The sequence below is a fragment of the Mytilus californianus genome, unplaced genomic scaffold, assembly GCF_021869535.1.
Source record: "Mytilus californianus isolate M0D057914Y unplaced genomic scaffold, xbMytCali1.0.p SCAF_7, whole genome shotgun sequence".
Taxonomy (NCBI): Eukaryota; Metazoa; Mollusca; class Bivalvia; order Mytilida; family Mytilidae; genus Mytilus; species Mytilus californianus.
This window is the reverse complement of record NW_026262723.1, coordinates 69,162,218-69,186,155: the sequence shown is the minus strand read 5'-3', so window position 1 is coordinate 69,186,155 and position 23,938 is coordinate 69,162,218. Positions and strand designations below refer to the sequence as shown.

General features: G+C 30.9%; 1 protein-coding gene across 1 annotated transcript; it reads right to left on the bottom strand.

The window, feature by feature from the left end:
* Positions 1–998: 998 nt before the first annotated feature.
* LOC127709963 (uncharacterized) lies at positions 999–23,857 on the bottom strand. Its single transcript, XM_052215671.1, has 10 exons — positions 23,817–23,857; positions 21,878–22,141; positions 20,951–21,034; positions 12,634–12,722; positions 11,553–11,735; positions 8,874–9,011; positions 6,189–6,244; positions 5,394–5,530; positions 3,072–3,196; positions 999–1,986 (listed from the first exon to the last, which is right to left on the bottom strand). The coding sequence occupies exons 2-10, from the start codon at positions 22,137–22,139 to the stop codon at positions 1,807–1,809; spliced, it is 1,254 nt and encodes a 417-aa protein (XP_052071631.1). The 5' UTR covers positions 22,140–22,141; positions 23,817–23,857; the 3' UTR covers positions 999–1,806.
* Positions 23,858–23,938: the final 81 nt, after the last annotated feature.

Sequence of the window (23,938 nt, the reverse complement as noted above, 5' to 3'; positions counted from 1 at the left end):
CCTGAGAATCAGCTACTGTGAAATATACAATATGGCTGATAGAATTATTTACAAAAAGAAGAAAATGATATTTAAAACATTTGTAAAATTCACGATTAAGATTTCAAAAATATACTTTTGTAATGCGAGACATTCTAAAATGACTAGACAAAATGTTAATCTTCAATTAAAAATCCTCTGATAATAAAACAATGTATAACAAATACAAAAGTATCAACAAAATAACCAAAAGATAGTCCTACATTTTGCCCTCAGCAGATAGTCCTACATTTTGCCCTCAGCATCTAATTCAGATGTCTGTGTAACTGAACTTTATCTTAGCTGAAGCTACAGAATAAATAACAAAATTTAAAAAAAATATTTTTCATTTCATGAACAGTTTGTAAAAAATGAAAGTATTGTGCTTGGTACTTATGTTCTGGGAACAGTATATCTAACGGGAAATGAATCTCATACGCTTTTCAGTATAAAATTGATAAAATCTCGGACTCCCCGAGACTTCCCGAGATTTACGGATTTTGGTAGCGTCTGACTGAAAAACTATCAGAACTGCTCAACAAATAAACCACATAACTCTAATTGTAAATAAATACAAGTTTTATCATTTAGTAGATATATTTTGTCATATAAAATTACCAAAATAAGTTTGATTTATTTGATGTGAAGTGTTTTATAATAGTTTGGGAATTTGTAAATCATCGCGGCAATGGCCGCCATTTTTTTATTACCTGGTTTGCATTCTGCACAATTCTGTGATGAAATGCTTGCGATTTTAACAAATTTGAAGTGACAGAATACAAGTTTGATACACCAGCATCACTATAAAACTAGTTTGAATGACATTTTATTGATAATATCAGAAATAATTGAGATAATAGCGAGTCCGTTTTTAACACATGTCCGTTTCTGTATCGTATCTTTATTAACTATTGCACGACGATAAAATCGACTACAATCAGGTAGTGTCAAGTCCCGTCAATATATATGTTCCTGTTATGTTTAAACTTCTCGACATTATCACTGATGAAATTCCAAAAACTTATATGGTATTTCTACATCAAATTTATAAGAAAATATTAAACAGAAATTTTGCAAACGTTGAGGCTAATTTTAATCGTTGTTATGGACCTATACTCCTTAGACATTCATAATGAAGCAGAATACCATGCACAATTTTAACAAATCATTATCCATATAAATCTGATAAAAAAAATTCTGATAAAATAAGGAATATCAAAATAAATTCTATACAATATTCAAAAAGAATAACAGTTCTATAATATCAAATAAAAGTAAATTTCTACAACACAAAAATTAAAATAAATTTCCTTAATACCCTTTTTCAGATTTATTATATGATTCATAACCAACACATTATACCATGCCCTATGTAAATAATAATCCTGAGGTCATCAACAATTCACAACCATTTTCTAAAGAGCACAAAGTATCCACTTATTCTCCTTTCTTCCTTAAAAAAATCTATTTCCTTGGAAATTGACAGCATCTAGGAAAATGACCAGTCGCATACATATTTCTTCTGTATTTTAGTGTATAATTAAAAAATAATTTTGTGTATAATTAAAAAATATTTTTTTCCTTTTTAATTATGTTTTGTTGAATGTGCATGTCCAGAATATTTCGACAATATTCAATTATTGAGTTGAAAAATAATTTTCCTTTAAAGCATACCCGTATATATATGTAATTTAACAATTAAAATTAAGAATTTCCTTCTACAGCCATCTTCCCTATGACAAGCCTTTTGCTAAAAAATAAATGAATGACCCTGAATTTTTCCAATCTCTATGATAATTTCATCTTTTCTGCAATTTCATGTAATATGAATTGGAACTTTTTCTTTGCTAACTCTACATCGTCAGATGAAACATCGTTATGCAAGACAAATCTTAACAGTTTATCACTGTAAACAACTGTCTTTACAATAACTACATCTCCTAATTCTCTTTTCTCTTCTTCTGTTACCTAAAATGAGAAAACAATAAAAAATTAAATAAGCAATTCATAATAAATCTTTGCTTGAAGTTGTCATGGTTTCTTTTCCTTTTATTTTTGTGCAAAATGTTCATTTATGAATACAAGGTCAAATTTATGATACAAATAACTTACAGGTTAATCCTCCTCAAATGGAGGTAGAATCCCTTTTTGCCTTTTTAACCACTCCAATAAGATGGATTTTTTGGTGGGAAACAAAAATTCGTGGACATAAAAAATCTCCCCTTTAACAAGTGGTTGTATATCAAGGCTTTAATTCTTTAAGTTTTCTTATAAAATGCTTATTTCGCCATGCTTATAACTATATTTGGCAAAATTGTCTGGATGTCACAAACGCATGGGTTTAAATTCCACTGATGGAAGTACAAAAATTTGCAGATCTAACATTGTTGGGCCATTAATGAAGACATCTTTTTCCAACTTATTCAGTTTTAACAAAATAGACTAATTTCCCATTTGTTATAATTATAAATGTTTAGTCAATACATGCATCAATTGAAAGTAATATAAAATGAAAAAGGTTGTCACACTGAATCACCACAACTTAACATGAAGCAGATAACCAGTAATCAATTACTGTACTTATCCTAAAGGCTTATTCAAAAATGACAACCTTACGTTTATATGACTTTGCAAATTGTTATATGCTTATAGCTTGCTGTTCGGTGTGAGCCAAGGCTCAGTGTTGAAGGATGTACTTTGACCTATAATGGTTTACTTTTACATATTGTGACTTGGATGGAGAGTTGTCTCATTGGCACTCATACCACATCTTCTTATATCTATTAAATAAATACAATGACAGATGTGGAAACAAAATCTAATAGGATTGCAAGTTATATATTTTATTACACTGCACTTGCTTCATACTAACAACCTTTCACTAGCTATGAGCTAAACTGTTCTACCAGTTGGTCAGTTTGTAGAGATGAATTCAAACTGCAATTTGGAAAAATATTTAAGCAATTGGTATTGTGAAAGGTCAAAGCCTTAAGGACAAGTACAGTAAACAAAAATGTTAGTAGTACATTGTGATGACAAAAGTTGTACTGTACCTGTAGGAGCCTATCATGTAAAATCTGTGAGGGAATATTGTCTTTCAGCATAGTTATAAAGACAATATTGGTATGAACTCCACTGAGGTCTATATTGACTAGGTCATTGTGACTCTCCATAATACCTGAAAAAAATAATTCAAACCATGATTATGAAATAACATAATGAAAACCAACTGTCGAGAGCAAATCTTCATTAAATTAGTCTCACTACCTGAAACAATTGTAATTGTCATAATAATCTTGAAAATATCACGAAAATATATACAGTATCTTCTCCAGTTTTAAATAATAATAATATATATTTGTATTGAATAAACAATGAAAAAATCAACTAAGCACTAACATAGTTATAAAGAATTTTTGTAAAGGGTTGCATAAATATTACCAATAAAAATTTTGTTTAAAGTAAACCATAATTCTTCACATGTTTACATCATGAAACAAAATTCAGAATACAATATATATACATTGTATTGATTAATAGATAAGTTAGTAAAATATGAAACGGCTACAGAAGCAGTAAAAATATATGAATTTAACATCAAGTGCCTTTTTACATAAAAGCAAAATTAATATCTGTATGAAATTAAACAAATGTGCATGTACATGTTTATAAAAATTAATCTGCAAAAAATTATATTGATCTCTAGATATCTTTGAGGGGTCTGATACTGCTGTAAGACCCTGTTCACACTAGCTTTTTTTTAATCGATCTAAATAAAACCAGTTAGCGTTCACATTATATTCAATCCTAGCGATCTCTATCAGTCTAATCTAAACTTAGATCGATTAAAAAAAAAGCTAGTGTGAATGGGGTCTAAGAAGCGCCATTAGTAATCCAACAAATAAAATAAAAATCCAGAATAACAAAATATATGATATGGAAGTTCCCACTACAAGAAAAAATTTAATCGATCTGACTTATTGCCTGTGAAATTGTAAACACTGTGTAAAAATAGAAATATTTAACCAAATTAATGTGTTGATACACGCTTGCAAAAAAATAATGGATGAAGTTATTGTTTCACTTGAATTAGATGTTCAAATGTTGATACTGCTGTTCGTTTAGATTTCGTTTATTTTCAGCCCTTTTATGTTGGTGATCCATTTTGTAATATATTGCGCGTGCAATTTTACCGCCATACATGCGCACAAATTATTTTTGATTCAATCGCACTAGTTAAGGTCAATAGTTGTGTTCACATTTAAAGTAAGATCGGTTCACTTTAGATCGACTTAAACTAAACTACCTCTTTTGGTGTTTTAGTTTAGACCGATTCGAGATCGATTCAAAGCGTTCCCATTGGGCTTAAATCGATCTAAAGTGAACCGATCTAGTTTAAATCGATCTAAATGTCCAAGTGTGAACGGGGTCTTAGAGTACTGTTTCTTTGACATATACAACACATTGTCTATTTATGATACTGATTTATTGTCAGTTCTCTAATGAAATGAAATTAAGTATCAACACTGTATTCTAAGCACAAATTCCTAAAGGAATATGTTTACTGCAAATACATTAATACAAAAGTACTGCAGATGACAAAAATAAAGACATATATATATATAAAATATGGTAATAAAAAAAACCATATCTATTTATTTCTACTGACTTTACCTAAACATATATATTCTATGTGCATATCTTACCATTATCAAAAAAATAGTAATTGATGGTATAAAAAAATCTGAAAATTACAAAAAATTAGTTATACATTAAAGTATCATAGTTTCTACACATATGGCTTCAGAAGAATAGTTTTCAAGAGGCATCATTTTGCTACAATAAGCCAAAAATGGGCAAAGTAACAGAACTCCTGTAGAAAATTGTCCAAAAAATGAAGGTGTAGTATGGTCAATTAAAAATGATGACAAACAATGCAATTATGATGTAAATGGACAATAGCAAGATCTCAACATTCTGAACATTTCTGTCTCGTCAGATTTTCCCTTTTCATAGAGGTTTTCAAGATAATAGACAACACTTGCATTTTACACCTATGTTCTATTTTTTGGCAGCCAACTTTGGTTGAATTTGGCTTAGTAGTTATAGTTTCAGAGGAGACAATTTTACAAAAGTTAATGGACGCAAACAACAAACAGCGATGACAACAGCCGCCAAGTGATGAGAACAGCTCATTTGGCCCTGTGGGCCAGGTGAGCTAAAAAAGGGGAAAATAAATAATAATTTGGTGGAGACAAATTCTAATATCTGAATGAATTTGATTTCCATTGTCCTGATATACATGATAGAAATGAACAGGTCTAACTTCCCATCTGTATTAACAATGTTTAAGCACTTTCATTAATAATTTGTACCTTGTGATAATAGTTTGGTATTTTCATGGTCTAGATGCAGCCTTGGCAATACATTATCTAAAGCATACATAGCAGCAGCAGCCAGTACACCTCCCTGCCTAATTCCACCACCAAAAGCTTTACGTAGCCGTCTGGCTCTGAAATAATAAAAAAGAAGCTATAGAGGATTATTTTCAACCAATGTTTGCTCACGATATTTGTGAATGTGTTTGTCACATCAACATTGTTTCTCCCTCCCTCCACAAATCTCATAGATTAAAACTCAGCTGACACTGTTGGTCAAAATCATTAAGCTAGCTTTAGAAAAATGCTGCAAAACAGAAACAGGCAATTAATCATTCACATGTACATAAGCTTCAGAGTATCATAAAGCTGATAAATTCTACCATAATGAAGAATTTTTGATTCACTTATCAAAACATTTCTACCTTATATTCGGTTTTAAAAGAATCAGGAACTTATATTGCTATCTAGTGTAGAATAATCTTTGTTTATTCTAAATGTACCACATCAAAAACGATTTTTAAAGTAAAACTATCTTAACGGTCAAGTTTTTTACTTAGTTCTTAAAACTGTACTCCAGGAAATGTTTGCTCAATGCCTCAGCAGAATCTGAATTAGTTTTCTTCAAATTTTGGGTTTTTTGCAGACGGACTAACAAGAAGATATTCTTAATATTCCTCATTTGACTGGACTTACTGAAGTCTGTTATAAAATTTACTTGAGAGATCCAACCAGAAAAGAAAAACATAAACCAGACAGGGTGAAACAGGCAAGTATATAGAATGAACTTACTTATCAACAAACTCCTCTGATCCTGCAATTACAGAACCAACTGGAGCTGATAATCCCTGAAATTAAATGATATAAATGCATATAATGACAGATAATATAATGCTGTAAGTAAACATAATCAAACTGTAGCCAAATGCAAGTATAAAAACTGGTTTTTTTTCATACACTGAGTAAAGCCAGAATTGGAGTTTAGATATAATGTATTACTGTGCATAGTAGAAAGGCTTCGACCTTTCGCAGTACCAATCAACCAAAATGTTTTTCCATGTTGTAGATTGAAATCATCTGTTCAAACTCATTAACTTTTGAAAATTTTAAGCCCATTGCTATTGAAGGTTATGAGTCTGAGGTAAGTGTTGTGTAATAAAAACTATTCTTACCATCCAATTTCAATTTAAAAAAAACACCAAATGAACACCCTAATCATGGCTTCCAAAACGGTCATATATTCCGGACTTGACCCATATTTATATAAAAAGTCCGGCTGCTCTCAGCCTCAAACGGTCAAATATCATAGGTTTGCCACTTTTTGTTATTCAAGGCATTTTCATAAAACGGTCATTTCACTTTTTTACCAACTATCGATTGCTAAAAATGTCCGTTTGGGCATTATAGTTTATAATTGTGGCAATCTATTTCACAAAGATATTTCGGTCATATTTGGGTTTAATTAAACTGATGAAGCATATTTCATACTTTGAAGTGTCTCAGTTAGTCTAATCCTCTGGGCACACAAATGCACGGCTTGGTACATCAATAAAAAGTAGAAAAAACATTTGTTCTTTTATTTAAAAAACAACAAGCTGTCAAACAATTATCCCTTCAATAAGTAATATTGAAGCCATAAATCATTCACTGATTACAGGTCATTACCTTTGATGAGAGACCTTAGCTTGTCTTAATCAATAGAATTGATGATGCATAACAATGAACATAAAGGTGATCAGGTAAACGAGGTCAAACATGTAAGCGTGTATGGAACAACATCCTATTTAATTACGCTTTGTAGATATTATTGTAAATGAGCATTCAGTTTTAAAAAAGTATCCTTAGATTTTAAAATAATTCTTCAAATAAAAATATTTATAAATGAATTCGAATTTGTATGATATTCATTATTATATTTAAAAACACTGTACATCGTGTTAAATACTGGGGTACGCTAAAGGGTATTCAAAGTTATTTTCTTACATTTCAGCGGGTTGCATCTAATTAATTTAGTTTAAAAGATTGAAATTATAAGAAATACGTTAATAAATATGATTTGATGAAAAATTTGAAAAGGTTTTAAACAAATAATCGTCAAAACCATGTTGTTTGAACTAGTACACGTGTGTGCATGTGTCTATTGTCCGCTGGTGGGAAATTTAATTATGCATCTAATTCTTCAATAATGCTAAAATTATCATTGATACCTGTATCTAACGTTCATTTCGAGTATTTTCTTGAAGAAATAACTTGAAAAGGCTACTTTACTCAATCGTAAACTTACACGGATATTACGTATCCGTCTCTGATCCGTGATTTACCATTGTCAAGTCAACATCCAGCATAAGAAAATGTGATTTTAAAAACGAAAGTAAAGCTTTTGACAGCGTTATTTTGCACAAATAAAGAGTTTAAAGCGGAATTAGGCAGAATTAGTACGCTGATGTTGCACACTTCGAATGCTGCACTTTCAATTTAACACTTTACGTCAGAACATCGAATTTATATCAAAGTAAAGTTTAATATTGTTTTAATGTCAATCATTGGTTAAATCATATATGATGGCCAACTGATTATCATAGTTGCCTAATTTACTAAGTCTAAAGGGATTTAAAATCGGGATAAGATATGAAATGTCCGGCTGGCTCAAAAAAATTTTGGAAGCCCTGACCGTAATATGTTTGAATAGCCACATTATGTAATATAAATCAAAATATGTATTAAATATTATAATAAAACTTGATACTCTCTTGTAAAAAAACATATAAGCAATTGAAATACATTGAACATACAATGGCATGAAACATTGCAACTGTAAACAGAGCAATGACAAGTGAGTTGCCTCCCCCTGATGATGAAGTGTTTAACAAAATACCCAGGCCAGACAACTGGACAAAACCTTAGGGCTATTCCATTAAAATATATGTGGGAGGGAAGGATGGTAAATTTTATTTATGTATGTAGGTTTTGGGTCGTTTTTGGTTGTATGTCATTTGATGCATGCTAAATAACTAAAAGAAAGTATGCTGGTTGCTTTTGTAGTCCCTTCTTAGGGCTATTCCATTAAAATGTATGTGGGAGGGTAGGAAGGGACTTTCAAAATATCCCTACAACCAAGAACCATTTTTTAGATAATTTTGCATAATGGTAATAGATGCATATATACTGAAAAAAGACCCATGACCCACATTAAATAATTAAACTTCCCTTCCTACCCTCCCACATACATGTTAATGGAATAGCCCTTACCCTCCCAACAATCCAGTTCAATGAAATAGCTTTTACCTGATAAGAAATATATAAGACTAAGTCTTTTTCATAAAACTTTACTCAGTACTAAAGTATAAAATGTGTGCTTGAAACACCAAATCCAGTATACTGATTGGTTGATTTCTGAGTCTGAGTAGGATCATCAGACTTGAAATTTTTATGACCGCAAGGCCAGGAAAAAAATGACTTTTATTTCTGGTTATTTACCTTAGAAAAACACATGTTGACAGTATCTGTATACTTCAGTATATCTTTGACTGGAACATTCAGAGCTGTAGCAGCATTCAATACTCTTGCTCCATCTAAATGTACATTTACATTGGCACTTTTAGCTATATTGTATACCTGGAAAAAAACCCCACAAAAACTTATATTTTTCTCAATCTAAAATTATTTACATGTGTATACTGCAAATTCAGAAATTATTGTGTGCATTAATAATGGTAAAATTACTGTGATTTTTCAAAGAAAGAACAAAATGCATGGTTAATTATTGTGATTTCAGGAAATTCTGCATACAGATATATGTATCTGATATCAGAGTGCAAGTTCTAATCATTGCAATTCTCACCCTGTTGCATTATTCGCATCAATAAAGACCTCTCAATAGTTTTTGAATTTACAGTATAACAAAAAGCATAATGGGAGCCAAACCCAATAATATGGTACCGCATCATTATTTGTGGGCACCAATTTGCATTAATTTGTTGGTATAGGTAGACCACAAATTTAAATGTTTAAAGAAGTATAAATGTTCTATAGCTTGTAAGCAAACTTTATCATGTGTTACTCAAAATCACAAAATCAAACATCCAAGAAAATACCAATTTTACTTCATATATTAAAATTGGGTCCAATGTAAATAAATGATTCTGCAGTAGCTATATATATGCTACAAATAACTACTTTCCAATCATAATTAACCATTTTAATATTCCAGACTTATAGAAGAAGAAAAAGACCAACATGCAGGTTACCAAGTACATGTGTACCTGTATCTGAAATTTGTAGGTTACTACGTATATGTATCTGAAATTTGTAGGTTACTAAGTATATGTATCTGAAATTTGTAGGTTACTAAGTATATGTATCTGAAATTCTTAGGTTACTAAGTATATGTATCTGAAATTCTTAGGTTACTAAGTATATGTATCTGAAATTCTTAGGTTACTAAGTATATGTATCTGAAATTCGTAGGTTACTAAGTACTGTAAATTGAGAAATTCATTTATTTTCGTGGGTATCAATTTTCGTGGATAGAGAAAAAAAGACGTTTCGTGGTATACGTAAATTTGTGGATCGCTGATTACAACAAAAAATTAAATTCAGATACGTAATTCGTGGATTTCTTTTTGATTTAGGAGATCACATAACCTCCTTGGTTTGATCAATAATAACACAAACAAAAAAGAAGGAATTCATTGAGCAAGTTTTGAATTGTCAAAATCCTCGCTTGGTCATTCTAGGTTTAAGTGTTCATTGAAAACTTCTACTACAATAATGGACAGAGACAACTAATTATTTGTTTGTTTTACAATTTATAAATTCTTGTCCAAATTTTATAAGGCATCCAAAACTCTATGATTGAAAGCTCATTTCCCTAATCACGATATAATAAACATAATAGTCATATAAGTAAAAGGTGTGAAAATAAATGTTCCTGTCATAAACATTATTACCTACGGGCAATATCTCCGTACTTAATCCTATTGATTTTTAATCACCAGTAAACCAAACTATGACATGGTAATTACCAAATTTTCCATGAACAGTTTTAATCAATTTTAAAAAGTAAATTATCACTGATATTTAACATATTTATTATTGATTTAATAAAATACTTGTATCTTCTTTCAATAAAAACACGTGTTATGTAACCATGTTTATCGCTAGTCAACATTATACTAGAACTGCATAACATAACCGGAAATAAACATCCGACTCCATACACATTTCTCTGGATTATTCTTCGTTGAATTGTTAAATTCGTGGTTCGCTGTGACCCACGAAACCCACGAAAATTGGTATACCACGAATAAAAATGAATCCACAGTATTGCGATTTTAGGAGAATGGACAAAAAAAGCGAGATTATTTATTGCGACGTCAGGAAAATATGCATACAGATATATTTATCAGATATCAAAATGCGATTTCTTATTATTGCGATACTCACACAGTCGCATTATTCGCATTAATAAAAACCTCGCAATAATTTCTGAATTTACAGTATATGTATCTGAAATTCGTAGGTTACTAAGAGCATGTATCTGAAACTCGTAACTTCTTAGTACATGTATCTGAAATTCATAAGTTACTGAGTACATGTATCTGAAATTCGTAGGTTACTAATTACATGCATCTGAAATAAGTAGGTTACTAAGAATCAGGGCTGATATGCATAAAACTACTCAAGTTAAATTTTGTTCCGAACGGACGGATTTTTTTACATGTCCTACGATAAATTAGTACTACGATTGGAAATCTTAACTTCAGTGGTTTTATGCATACCAGCCCTGACATTTATGGATAACAAAATATCTAAAAAATGAACTCAATTGACATCAAATGAGTTTAGGTAACTTTTTATATGAGAACTGAACTCAGATGTAAACCTTAACATAGGTAATGAAGTTTAAAATATTATCAAAGCCAATGAACCATGAAATATGGGTAATTGAACATTCATTTAATGGTAAATGGTCTATTAATTAAAAACCCATCTACATACAATTACATGGCTTCAAGTTTATTAGATTTTGAAAACCTGACTGTCAATATCCACCATTATCCACACAGATGACAACTTCGAAGAGAAAAACCAAAAGTTAAAAATAAGTCTTCCATAATATCAAATACATCTACAGGATTTGCTTAATAAACTAACCTCTTCCATAAAGGACAACGGTACAACTTTTCCTCCACAAAAATTGTGTGTATTCTCTAAACATATCACTCTTGTGAATGGGAAATGTGGATCATCAATCTGTCTTATTCTTTGTTTCATTATTTCTATATCAAAAGTACCATCTGGTTTGTTTTCTATCAATGACGCCAACACTCCTGCAATCTAACATATAGGAATACTTTGTAGATCAACTCTGAAATTATCAGACAAAGTTTGTCAGGAATTAATACTGTAAATTCAGAAATTATTGAGAGTTTCATTATTGCGATTTCGAAAAAATCTTCATACAGATCTATCTTTTAGTTATCAGAATGTGAGTTCTTAATATTGAGATACTCAACCAGTCGCATTAATCGCATTAATAAAAACTTCGCAATAATTTCTAAATTTACAGTAGTTCTAGAATTAAGGAAATGTCATACTATTTGAATTTGACTTACTTTCCATAATGAGTATTCCTGTAAGTTTTATGTGATACATAAGCAAAGCCTTGCAATAGATATTTGTTACTGTATAATATGGCATTGCAAGTTTATAATTATAATGATCATAGTTGCATAGTTGAGATGATCATTATGTAGTGGTCATACTTTTTGTTCACATTTACTGGCAAGCAGATAAACTGGTTTTCATTTTTTTTTTTTTACTTTTTCATGAAAACCTTGTGCAGCACACAAAAATGTCCCCACATCTTGTGCACTGCAAATAACTATTTGCAATTTGAATTTCCCTCAGGTTTTTATTTGAATTCTTGTTTGATGGACATGACATGTAGCATTTTTAGAGCCACACATGATTCTTATTGCTTGAAGAAGGTCAAACTACCAAACTCCATACATAATGACAAGTCTTATACACTATTACCTGTGTGTGCTATACAATATTTGGTTGATATATGTCTCAATTTAGATCATCTCCTTTTTTCTGTAAAATGAACATATAGTCTTAGGGTGGATAATCTCTCATCATAAAGCAAGCTCAAAGTTTTTTTGTAAAAAGTGCCAAAACAGTTCATAGAAAAAGTCAAGATCATATAGACAAATACTTTTACAGTTCTTACATGAGCAATCCCTCCTTGTTCATGGACAAATATATGGCTACGACTTCCTAGAATGGCTTCTTCTCCTCTTGAAGGGCAGTGCACACACACTTAAAAAAGAAATGTTGAAATTAATATTTATTTGAACCATATCTATGATGATGTCCGTATATATTTTGGATATGAATGCAAATCCATAAACAGATATTTGATTAAAAGGAAATATTGCCGGTAAATTCAAGCTGTACAAGGTTAATTTTGACCAGTATCATATCAGGTGGACAGGACATTTTCCAGATGATACAACTATAACCGGTCAGTAATTTTAAAAGAGCATTTCTTGGTGATAAAAACTATAATCGGTCTGAAATTCACATTGTTTTTCTCTACTTTATCTGAAAGCAGTTTCTTTTGAATCAAGTGACATTGTCAATAGATATAAGAAGATGTGGTATGAGTGCCAATGAGACAACTCTCCATCCAAGTCAAAATTTATAAAAGCAAACCATTATAGGTCAAAGTATGGTCTTCAACACGGAGCCTTGGCTCACACCGAACAGCAAGCTATAAAGGGCCCCAAAAATCACTAGTGTAAAACCATTCAAAAGGGAAAACCAACGGTCTAATCTATATAAAAAACGAGAAACACTTATGAACCACTTCAACAAACGACAACTACTGAACATCAGATTCCTGACTTAGGACAGGCGCAAACAATTGCAGCAGGTTTAAACGTTTTAATGGTACCAAACCTTCACCCTTATCTGAAACAATAGTGTAACATCACAACATAGAAAGACACACTATAAAATATCAATTGAAATGGCTTAACTCAATCAAAAGACATATTTACACCAGTGAACATACACTGAACAAATAAATTTGATCTATGATACAATGTAAATACAAAATAAAATAAACTAAGGGAAGAATAATTAAATTAAAGTAGCATTTTATACTGCTGTGAAATGTTATTCAATTTAAAGGGAAACTTCGCAAAAAAATGAAAAATTGATATTATGTTCGTTATGTATAAAAAAGCACAAATTCATAAATATTAAAGTTTTATTCTGCTAGATAAGAGATCACCATCGATTTTAAGTTTAGAGTATCAATTCTTCGCATGCGGCCATTTTGGCATCCTCCCTGAATAGAAACCACGATATATCTATAAACCACAAAGTACCAAAACAAGCAGTAACCTAACGTAGCCGTAATTGAGTGTCGATATCTTGTCCAGCGTACGGTTGTTTTATCCGACAAGGAAAGCATAAACAGTTTCCCGGGTCACAAAAAAGATTATAATAGACATGGTTGTGCAACCTTTCCTAACTAACTTGATACGGAAAATGTAATTATATATATTTTTTTTTAAATAACTAGTACTATGGTCTGTCGTTTTAAAACTGTTTTTTTTTTTAACTAAGTTTTTGAAACAAGAAATTTTAATGGAAATTAGTTTATAGTCAAAGTTCAAAGTCATAAATAAGTGTTCCGTGTAAAATTGTTTTCGAAAATCTAGTTTGTTCATAATTCTTTTATGTAATAAACTTATTTAAATAAATTCGGACCTTCCCTTATCTGATCACTAGCATGGCTTAAGAAATCCCAGAGGTATTGTGAGGTGACACGTCCAGGTATTCAAGCGATTTCCTGTCGGGCTTTAAAACTCTTATTACACAATTACGTAAAGCAAGTTCGTGCATCACTTCACTTCTGAGGGTATTGATCAGTGTACACGGCCGATAACTTGTAACTTTCCATTTTGAAACTATCAGGTGTAATATACATCTTTGTCTTGCGTGTCCGATAGTGATATACTAGTCATTACTAAACTCATACGCTTGTTTATAAATAACCTTTCTGGTGTAAAGAATGATATTTATGAAAATCTAAATAATTCCCAAAAAAAAGATTTGATAAAATAAAAAATCTATTTACATATTTTCCAAGGGTAAATTGGGGAAAATGTAAATATATACTCGTTGTCAATAAGTATGGACATCTTGAAAAAACAAATATTGATTTAACAAAATGTACGCACTTGTCGATCATTGGTTTATACGCCTAGATAGAAGGTTACGGAACTATAGATAGTCGCAATTTAGAATATATACATGTAAATTGAATATACGAGATAAACATCCAGAACCAATATGATTTAAATACAGTTCGATATATTACTTGCTTTGGTTCATCGAAGTTATGGACATAGTAAAATCACAGATTTATTTTTCAATAAGATTATTTTGAACAGTTTAAGAAATTAGTCATCATCACAATTTTTGGGTATAATGTATAATAATGTGAACATGGTTCTAAAAGTACCTGATTTCAATTTTCCTGTTCCAACATGCATGTAATATATATGCCACTGGACGTACACTAATGATCCCCGAAAAGCCTATTTGAAGAAATAAAGAAACTTCACTGCGGATAGACTGATAGTAGTTGTATTAACGTCTGGTCAGCTAGAGGGTTGATTAATTTATTTAGTTAGCTTGTGGTGGTAATAAACCATTCCCAATATTGCACTTATGCATAAAATATCAAATGAGAGTAATATAAGAGAAAATATAAATACGAAAAGTCACATATCTGGTACAAAAAGTCTCACCATGAACTATAGGATTTTACGTACGATTGTCATTCTTAATCGAAATAACGGACAGTCATTTAAATACATGCATGTATGCTGTGATAAAAAGGGGTGTCGCAGTTGCAAAGTATTCATCATAAATCTATTTCAAGTTTATACTTTCCTGTTATTTTTATAAGTTCAGGCAGAGACATGTATACATCTCTAGCTAACGACAATCAACTATATAAATATCTGAATCTGATGTGATTTATCGTTCATGTCTTTCTTTTTCTCCTTTTTTGTTATTTTGGCAGGAATATATACATTGTAAGATATACTGTTCCCAGGTTTGGGGAGGGGGGGGTTGGAGTTCATGTCTATCGAAAGTTACAAAATAAGAACAGTGTATTTATGAATTTACAAGAAGAATTCTGTTCTTGGGCGTAGTTTTCTTCTTTTTTTTAGTTCAGTGACTTAAATTGAGAAAAAAAAATCTAGTCAGAATTTAAATTTAATTGTTCCGGCAATCCCCCACCTAAGACGCCTCTAAAATAATGAATGGTCATGCTTCACAATCATCAGAATTTTCGTTGCATTGGTATATTCTGTATCAGTAGTGATTAACCTTGACATTTCCGGGTATAACAGAGCTACTTGTATATTACCTGTATGTGGTTAGGTGATCTTAGGTGACGTCCCATGAGGTCTTACGTATACAGGTTCACATTTATAATGGTTTCTGATATAACAATTAGGTTTTATGACATTCACACTTCTGCATGTTCTGTATACCAAATTCTTATCCTTTTTTCAGACCGAATGAGGATGTGAATATTTTTCGGGAAAAATATTGAGTATCAAACTAATTTCGGGATTTTTTTCTTTCTTGGTATTAAATCACAGAAATTTAAAGAATATACTGCTTGTCCGTTTTAGAAGTTTTCTTGTCAGTTTAAACAGACGTATATATGTCTCTGGTTAAGAGTGGGGTTATGAATGAATGATAAGTCTTGCAAAGGTACAAGATATAAAGCACATTGAAAATTGATTCCGCCGGTCTTTCTCCATTCAAAAAAGGAAAGTTGACGTTAGATTGATTCTGTTAATTTTTTAAAACATCGTTGGTCAAATAGCTAAAGAATTTATACGTTGTGAGATTTAGAATATTTTAATCAGGGCATTCCCGATTAGGTAAATGTAGATCGCTTTGGACGGACCAAACTATATTAATGTAACTGATAATTTTCTCTGCACATTTAAATAAATATTCAAGGTTGCCGATGATAATTTGAAATAGTACAGTTTTGATTTATACGCTCGTTTTCGTGAGCCATTTTTATCTATGAAATTATTTAATTGAAAGTAATTCAGAATTTCGATGTTACAACACAATTATGATCACTTATTTATTAAAAAATTGAGCTAATGAAAATATTAAAAAATATAAAACGGCGATTCAGTTATTTTGCCACCATATTCCTCCCCAAATAATAAAAAAAAATATCCTGTCTCAAACCCGCACTTCTGTTTTATCCTTTTTTTCCCTATGTTTTTCATACAACGGTGAAGCCTTGAGGCCAAACAAAACTCTTGTGAAGATCAAAAGATTAAAATTACATAATGCTAATCTTATAATAACCGTGAATTTAACCACGCCTTTACCAGGTGGTGTCAGTATAATACACATGCATTGTATTTACACAGTACTAGACTGAAGCAAGGATTTGTATAGTAAGACAAATCCTTGACTGAAGTAAAAGGTGAGAATACAAACATGCATTTTTATTACACTATCAGTTATATATGTTTGTTCAACATATCCGTCGGAAAAAAAATCATAAAAACATTCTATTGTATGATTTAATTTTATTACTATAATCATATCAGAAATCCTTAAAATATAAAAGGTGCATTTTAATTTTAAAAGTTGCACGGCTGATCACTTTTCTTTCTGAATTATTAGTTGGTTAATAGCTACGCCAAAAGTCTTCGATGCGCTTTAAATCGCGTTATAAGATGATTAATGAACAAGACTTAAAATGAGATTAATCCACTCCCGGCATGCAAAAAGACTTAAACTACGTCACAGAAGTCAGGAAGTTCGAATAAATAAAATTAATAATTCCCAATTTTCTTCTTTATTAGTGTTCATACCCAGATAAAACTTGGTGAATATGTTTTTTATGGTATTATGAACATAATAAGCTGATAAGTAAAAAATCGCGAATTTTCCCTTTAAGAATAAAATGCTCCGCAGGGCGCAGCTTGATACGACCGCAGAGGTCGAACCCTGAACAGTTGGGGCAAGTATGGACACAACATTCAAGCTTGATACAGCTTTGCATTTGGATTGTGATTAAATATTTGACACAGCATAGGTTTCTGACACAGAATGAATGTGGTCTAAGAACTTAAAAATTTTAAATTGGACATTCACCTATTATGGTCCAATATCCAAAATCTAAATACATGGTTAGATTCAGCATATCAAAGAACCCCAAGAATTCAATTTTTGATGAAATCAAACAAAGTTTAATTTTGGACCCTTTTGACCTCAATGTGGACAAAGTTGATAACGGGGCCCAAAAATCAAAAATCTAAATACATGGTTAGATTCAGCATATCAAAGAACCCCATATATTCAATTTTTGTTGAAATCAAACAAAGTTAAATTTTGGACCCCGATTTGGACCAACTTGAAAACTGGGCCCATAATCAAAAATCTAAATACATATTAAGATTCAGCATATCAAAGAACCCTAAGAATTCAATTTTTGTTAAAATCAAACTAAGTTAAATTTTGGACATTTTGGACCTTAATGTAGACCAATTTGAAAACGGAACCAAAAATTAAGAATCTAAATACACGGTTAGATTCGGCATATCAAAGAACCCCAATAATTCAATTTTTGATGAAATCAAACAAAGTTTAATTTTGGACCCTTTTATACCTCAATGTGTACCAATTTAAAAACGGGGCCCAAAATCCAAAAACTTAATACACGGTTAGATTCAGCATATAAAAGAACCCCAAGAATTCAAGAATAAAACCCCATTGAAATTGGTCAAGAAATAAGCAATTTATACGAAGTATCTTTATTTGCACAATACTGTGCAATTAAATATTTCTTGCTATTGCGCAATACTGTACAATTGACAATTTCTTGCTATTGCGCAATATTGTGCTATTGGATATTTCTTGCTATTGCGCAATACTGTGCAATTGAAGATTTCTTGCTATTGCGCAATACTGTGCAATTGAAGATTTCTTGCTATTGTGCAATACTGTGCAATTGAAAATTTCTTGCTATTGCACAATAATTTACACATCCTGTTTGGTGTGTATCTCCTAACATATCATTATTATTTGCTTTAAAAATATAAATCAGAAATAAGCAACTTAAAATGGAAAATTTTAAAAGAAAAAAAAAAGGAAAAAAAGAAAAAAAAGGAAACCCCCCCCCCCCAAATTTTTTGAACCCCCTTATGATTCATCACCCCCAAACTCAATCCCAGCCTTTCCTTTGTGGTATGGTACCTTGCAGTACAATTTCAGAGAGATCCATACACTTGAACACAAGTTATTGTCTGGAAACTAGAAAAATGCTTATTTTTGGCCCCTTTTTGGCCCCCAATTCCTAAACGTTTCGGGCAATTACCCCAAAACTCAATTCCAGATTTCCCTTTGTGATATGGAACCTTGAAGTACACTTTCAGAAATATCCAAACACTTACACACAAGTTATTGTCATGAAACTAGAAAAATGCTTGTTTTTTGCCCCTTTTTTGGCCCCTAATACCTAAAATTTTGAGGCAATTACCCCCAAAATCAATTACAGCCTTCCCTTTGTGATATGGAACCTTGTGGTACAATGTCAGAGAGATCCATACACTTACACACAAGTTATTGTCTGGAAGTTAAAAAAATGCTTATTTTTGGCCCCTTTTTGGCCCCTAATTCCTTAACTGTTGGTACCATAACCCCCAAAGTCAATCCCAACCTTCCTTTTGTGGTATAGAACCTTATGGTAAAATTTCATGGAGATCCATTCACTTAAACTAAAGTTAGAGTGCGAAAACCAATGTGTCTTCGGACGACGCCGGAGACGACGACGACGCCATACCAATATACGACCAAAAAATTTTTAATTTTTGCGGTCGTATAAAAACTATGGAGCTATTAAATGTGTTCAAAGTATTAAATTTTCAAAGAACTTTTTGTGTCAAAAAAGGGATTTTTTACCACGAGGAGCCGCATCACGAAAGGATGTTCGGGGTATGCTAATTTAACGGAAAAAGTAATCTCACTTTGTACCCCGAAAATTTAACCACATATGTGAAAATGTCACAGCTTCGAAACAAGCTATCATACATATCCAAGTTTACGATATGGACTGAGCTACAGGAAAAAACGTTACCATTACTGCCTATGTAAAAACAATTAAAGATATTGACCCAAATCATTAATTGTAAGAATGTTTTTAAAATGCCATTGTAATACCTGTACGAATTTGATTGAGGAACAAAATGAACCTGTCAATTGATTTGTTTTGACAACGATTAGACTTCCTAATTGATTATCAATAAGAGTGTGATAATCAGGATTTAACAATTCAATGAGTACCAACAAACAATAAATGAAATTAGCAGAGATTAATATTTATTTTAGCACTAATTCATCAACAGAAATATTACAATTTATTTATTTATTGTGTATTAAAGAATATTTGTAATGAATCCGTATTCCGTACAAGATTCACCGACTACGATTTGCATTTAAACAACTTCCCAATTTAACACTTCCTGTTGTTCTCAATCAAACACATCCATGGAAACAATAAAGAATCAAACATTGTTTGCTAAGTTATTTATTCTGCAACAACGTTTTCATTATCCTGTAATTAAACAGGACTGGAGTTCAATTTGTCCCCGAAAAAGAAAGCATTTTCAATGGAAGCATTTTACCGAGTTTCAAGTTGGGATTTTTCCAGAAAGTCCCTGTGTGTAAAGCATAAGAAGAAACTTTTTTTCCCAGTTTCAAGGGTGAAAAGGGGGGTGCGTACTATGTATGGGTGCGTTTTATACACACCAAAAGACGGTATTAAAATTTTTCTCTAAAGAGAATAAAATAATTATTTCAACAAAAGTGTAATTGCTGAGTTGTTTCCCATTGACCACTTCTTAAATATAATATCAAATCTGTCTGTTCAAACCATTTTGAGGATGGAAATTACTATGACATTGTTCGGCTAATGTGTTATGCCAATAGATATATACCTATATATTTATTTATTTACATCAATTTTGACTAAAACAAGTTTGGATAAATAACTACATCAATTAACATACAATGTAAATTACATAGCCTGAAGAACAGATTTTTTATTGTATTTCTTCTTCTTGAAAGTCACATAAAAAAGGATGGGTAAGATACTCATACTTCAGAGAAAGAGAGAGAGCCAGCTTCTGACTGATATAAGTGGTGAAGCAAACTGATTTTTTCATGTGACTGAATAAATCCTTAAAGGTTTTTGGTATCAATATATGAAATATGAAACTGTCAGAACAAAGTCCCTAGTCCAGATCCTCCACCATCTTTTCTAAACTTAGATGTTATTTTTTGGTCTAGAACTTTCAGTTCTGATTAATATGTTTACCATGCATTACTAGGAACATTTCTTTTGTCTTTTAAAAGATTTGAAATGACCTATTGATAATTTTTAAACTTTACAAAATTAAGATAGTTGAAATTAGTACTTGATAGTAAATTCCCCATAGTTCCAGTCGGTACAAATAGAGCCTTTTCTTTTCCAAACATATCTGCCATTCTTCTTTGCAATTCTGAAAAATCAAAGCATTCAGTTTGATATCAATTTGTATTTTACCTTTTTCAAAACATAAATTTGGTACTTTTCTTACATTTTTCAGTAAATTCTCATTGTCCTACATTACTGCAATCTCGTTTTCCAAAAAAAAACTGATATACACTTTCCCAGGGAGTGTATATCCAAAATTTTTCTGCAAATTCAGAATTCAAAAATTATTTAAATAAAGAGTTATTATACAGACATCTTGGCCTGTATTGCATAACTGAATTAATCAATCTAAAAAGCACACCAGGAATATTGCAGCACAAATTTACATAATTATGATTGATAACAGTGCATACAATTGTCATCCATAGAAATTGTCATTCTTTTACAGAAATGTCTGCATGCATTGATTATTGTAATACTTGGACATTATAGACAAAAAACTTAAATTATTTATTGCCATTTCAGAAACTGCTGCATACAAATAATGCTGTGAAAATTTAAAACACAAGATTTTGAATTTTGGGAAAATGTTTCCATCACAATTTTTGCATTGCAATAATAAAAATATTGTAAAATATTTCTGAATTTACAGTAGGTAAAAGGGAGAATAATTACAACAAAACTAATACATTATCTGTAAATGTTTAATGTTGGTTAGTGTCTATTACACATAATTCCCAATAATGATTATAAAATTTATCATTTCCTAGTTTGTTTCCAATAGCAGTGATCTCCATAGTGATAGAGTCCATTATTTAACAATCGAAATAATAAATGCATGCAAAAATTTCAGAATTTACTGTAAACTAAATGTAAATGCATCTTGTGACACAGAAAAAACCAATGTAAAATACTATAAAATTATTACCATTTATTGTTCCATCTTCCCCATACACATCATCTCCAACCTCGGCTTCAGCCATAGCTTTCCTCATTCCAGTTGATGGTTTTGTTACTGTGTCACTTCTAAGGTCAACTACGTAATCCTTAGAATCAGGATTTTGTTGTGTAGAAACGACATTGTAAAAACGTTTGTTTAATATAAAAGGAAACTGTGACAGCTTCCTTGGGCATCGCAAAAACTGTCCACTGCCCAGCTGAATAATTCTATATAGGGTTGAAACTTTCATTCCTGCAAAAAATATGAATACCTGGACTATTATAATACTCAAGATACTGCTGAGGAACATTATCAATGTTTTATGGTTAAAGAGAATAATATATTTGCATATCTTTTTAAAATGTCAATGATCATCATATCATATACATATCAACCAATATTTTACAATTGAAAGTTTCTGATCTGTTATAAAACTCAAATACTGTAAATTCAGAAATTATTGCGACTTTTGAAGAATGGACAAAAATGTGAGATTAAATATTGCGATTCCATGAAAAACCGCATACAGATATATGTATCAGATATCAAAATGCGAGTTCTTATCACTGCGATAAACACCCAGTCCCATTATCCGCATTAATAAAAACCTCACAATAATTTCTGAATTTACAGTACTAAGACTAAAAAAAAATGTAATATTCAAAAGCTTGATGCATTTGTACTAATTAGTCCTTGGTGAGTTCTTAACACCACAAAATTTATTCAGAATATAAATCTATTCAACTGGAAAACTTTTATGGCCTGGTAGGACCTTGATGTATAAAAGTAATATGATTTTTGTTTTTCACAAATTAAAATTTTTTCTTAAGATTTTAATAAGCATTTTTTTCATTGCTACAGAAGTTTAAATAATAACCATGATAACAGAAGTTTAAATAATAAACTATGTTGGGTAAAATCTGTGATATTCCCATATGTAACAATTGTATTGTGCTGATTAATATGGACAATAGATCTGCAACACAACAAACAATGATTGTTAACAGTACACAAAATACAACATAGAAAACTAAAGACTGAGCAACATGAGTATATTATTTTTTCAAAGAATAATAAGAAAAAATGTATATCTGCTTCATATATTATAAATATATAAGCCTAAAATAGAAAAATATTTTATTTTAGACCATATTTCAAGAAATTTGTCATCTTTTTCTACCTTACTTCATCATTTAATTTGTGACATAACCCCACATCCATTGAAATTTTAGTTGAAAAGTAAAGAATATGGTATATCAAAAACTTTTAGCAAACTGTCAGTAGTTTTGCCAAATTATACAAAAAAATCAGGTATTAAAAAATTCACCTATGTTTTTGAAGTCACAATTACATCACTAATAATGCTATTGGAGAAAATCTTTTTAACTGAAACAATTGGGCATTTATTATACACACGTTTTCATAAAATTTTCACATTATTGCAGTAAAAATTCAGATTTTGAGTGCCAAAAATTAAGAGTTGGTGACCAAGCTCCTTTAACAGACAATGACTGATGAAAAGGACAGATGAATAACACCAAGTGCTGCCGCTGGCCTGTTAGTAAGCTTAATTTAAATGAATTTATCGTTATCCAAAATAGATTTTAATAAGGCATTTAACTTTCACATATTTACAGGATATAGGTCCTGTCAGGCTTAAAATTATCCAGTTGCAAAGGTTTGTCTGGTAAACAAATCAACTTTCACCAAAATTAATTATTATGATGAAACTTAAATGTAAATATTTTTCATATTAATTTTACTATTTTTTTATTATTTATTTCCAGTTTTCACGATTTGAAGCTGTATGGTATGGATTGTTATGAAAGTCTGACAGTTTATAAAACTATCAGTCATATCATAAGGTAGTGACAGTGCACAGAATAATAATGAATAATGTTTTGTCAACAAAGTCCAAGGACGCAACCTGTTGCAGAAATTCGTCTGTTCAGAGTTAGTCCCCTTCCATTCTTGTTGTAAAATCTAATGTTTATTGTAATTGGTTAGCCCACTCTCTAACATCCAATGAAAATTGGTTTTATAAATCGA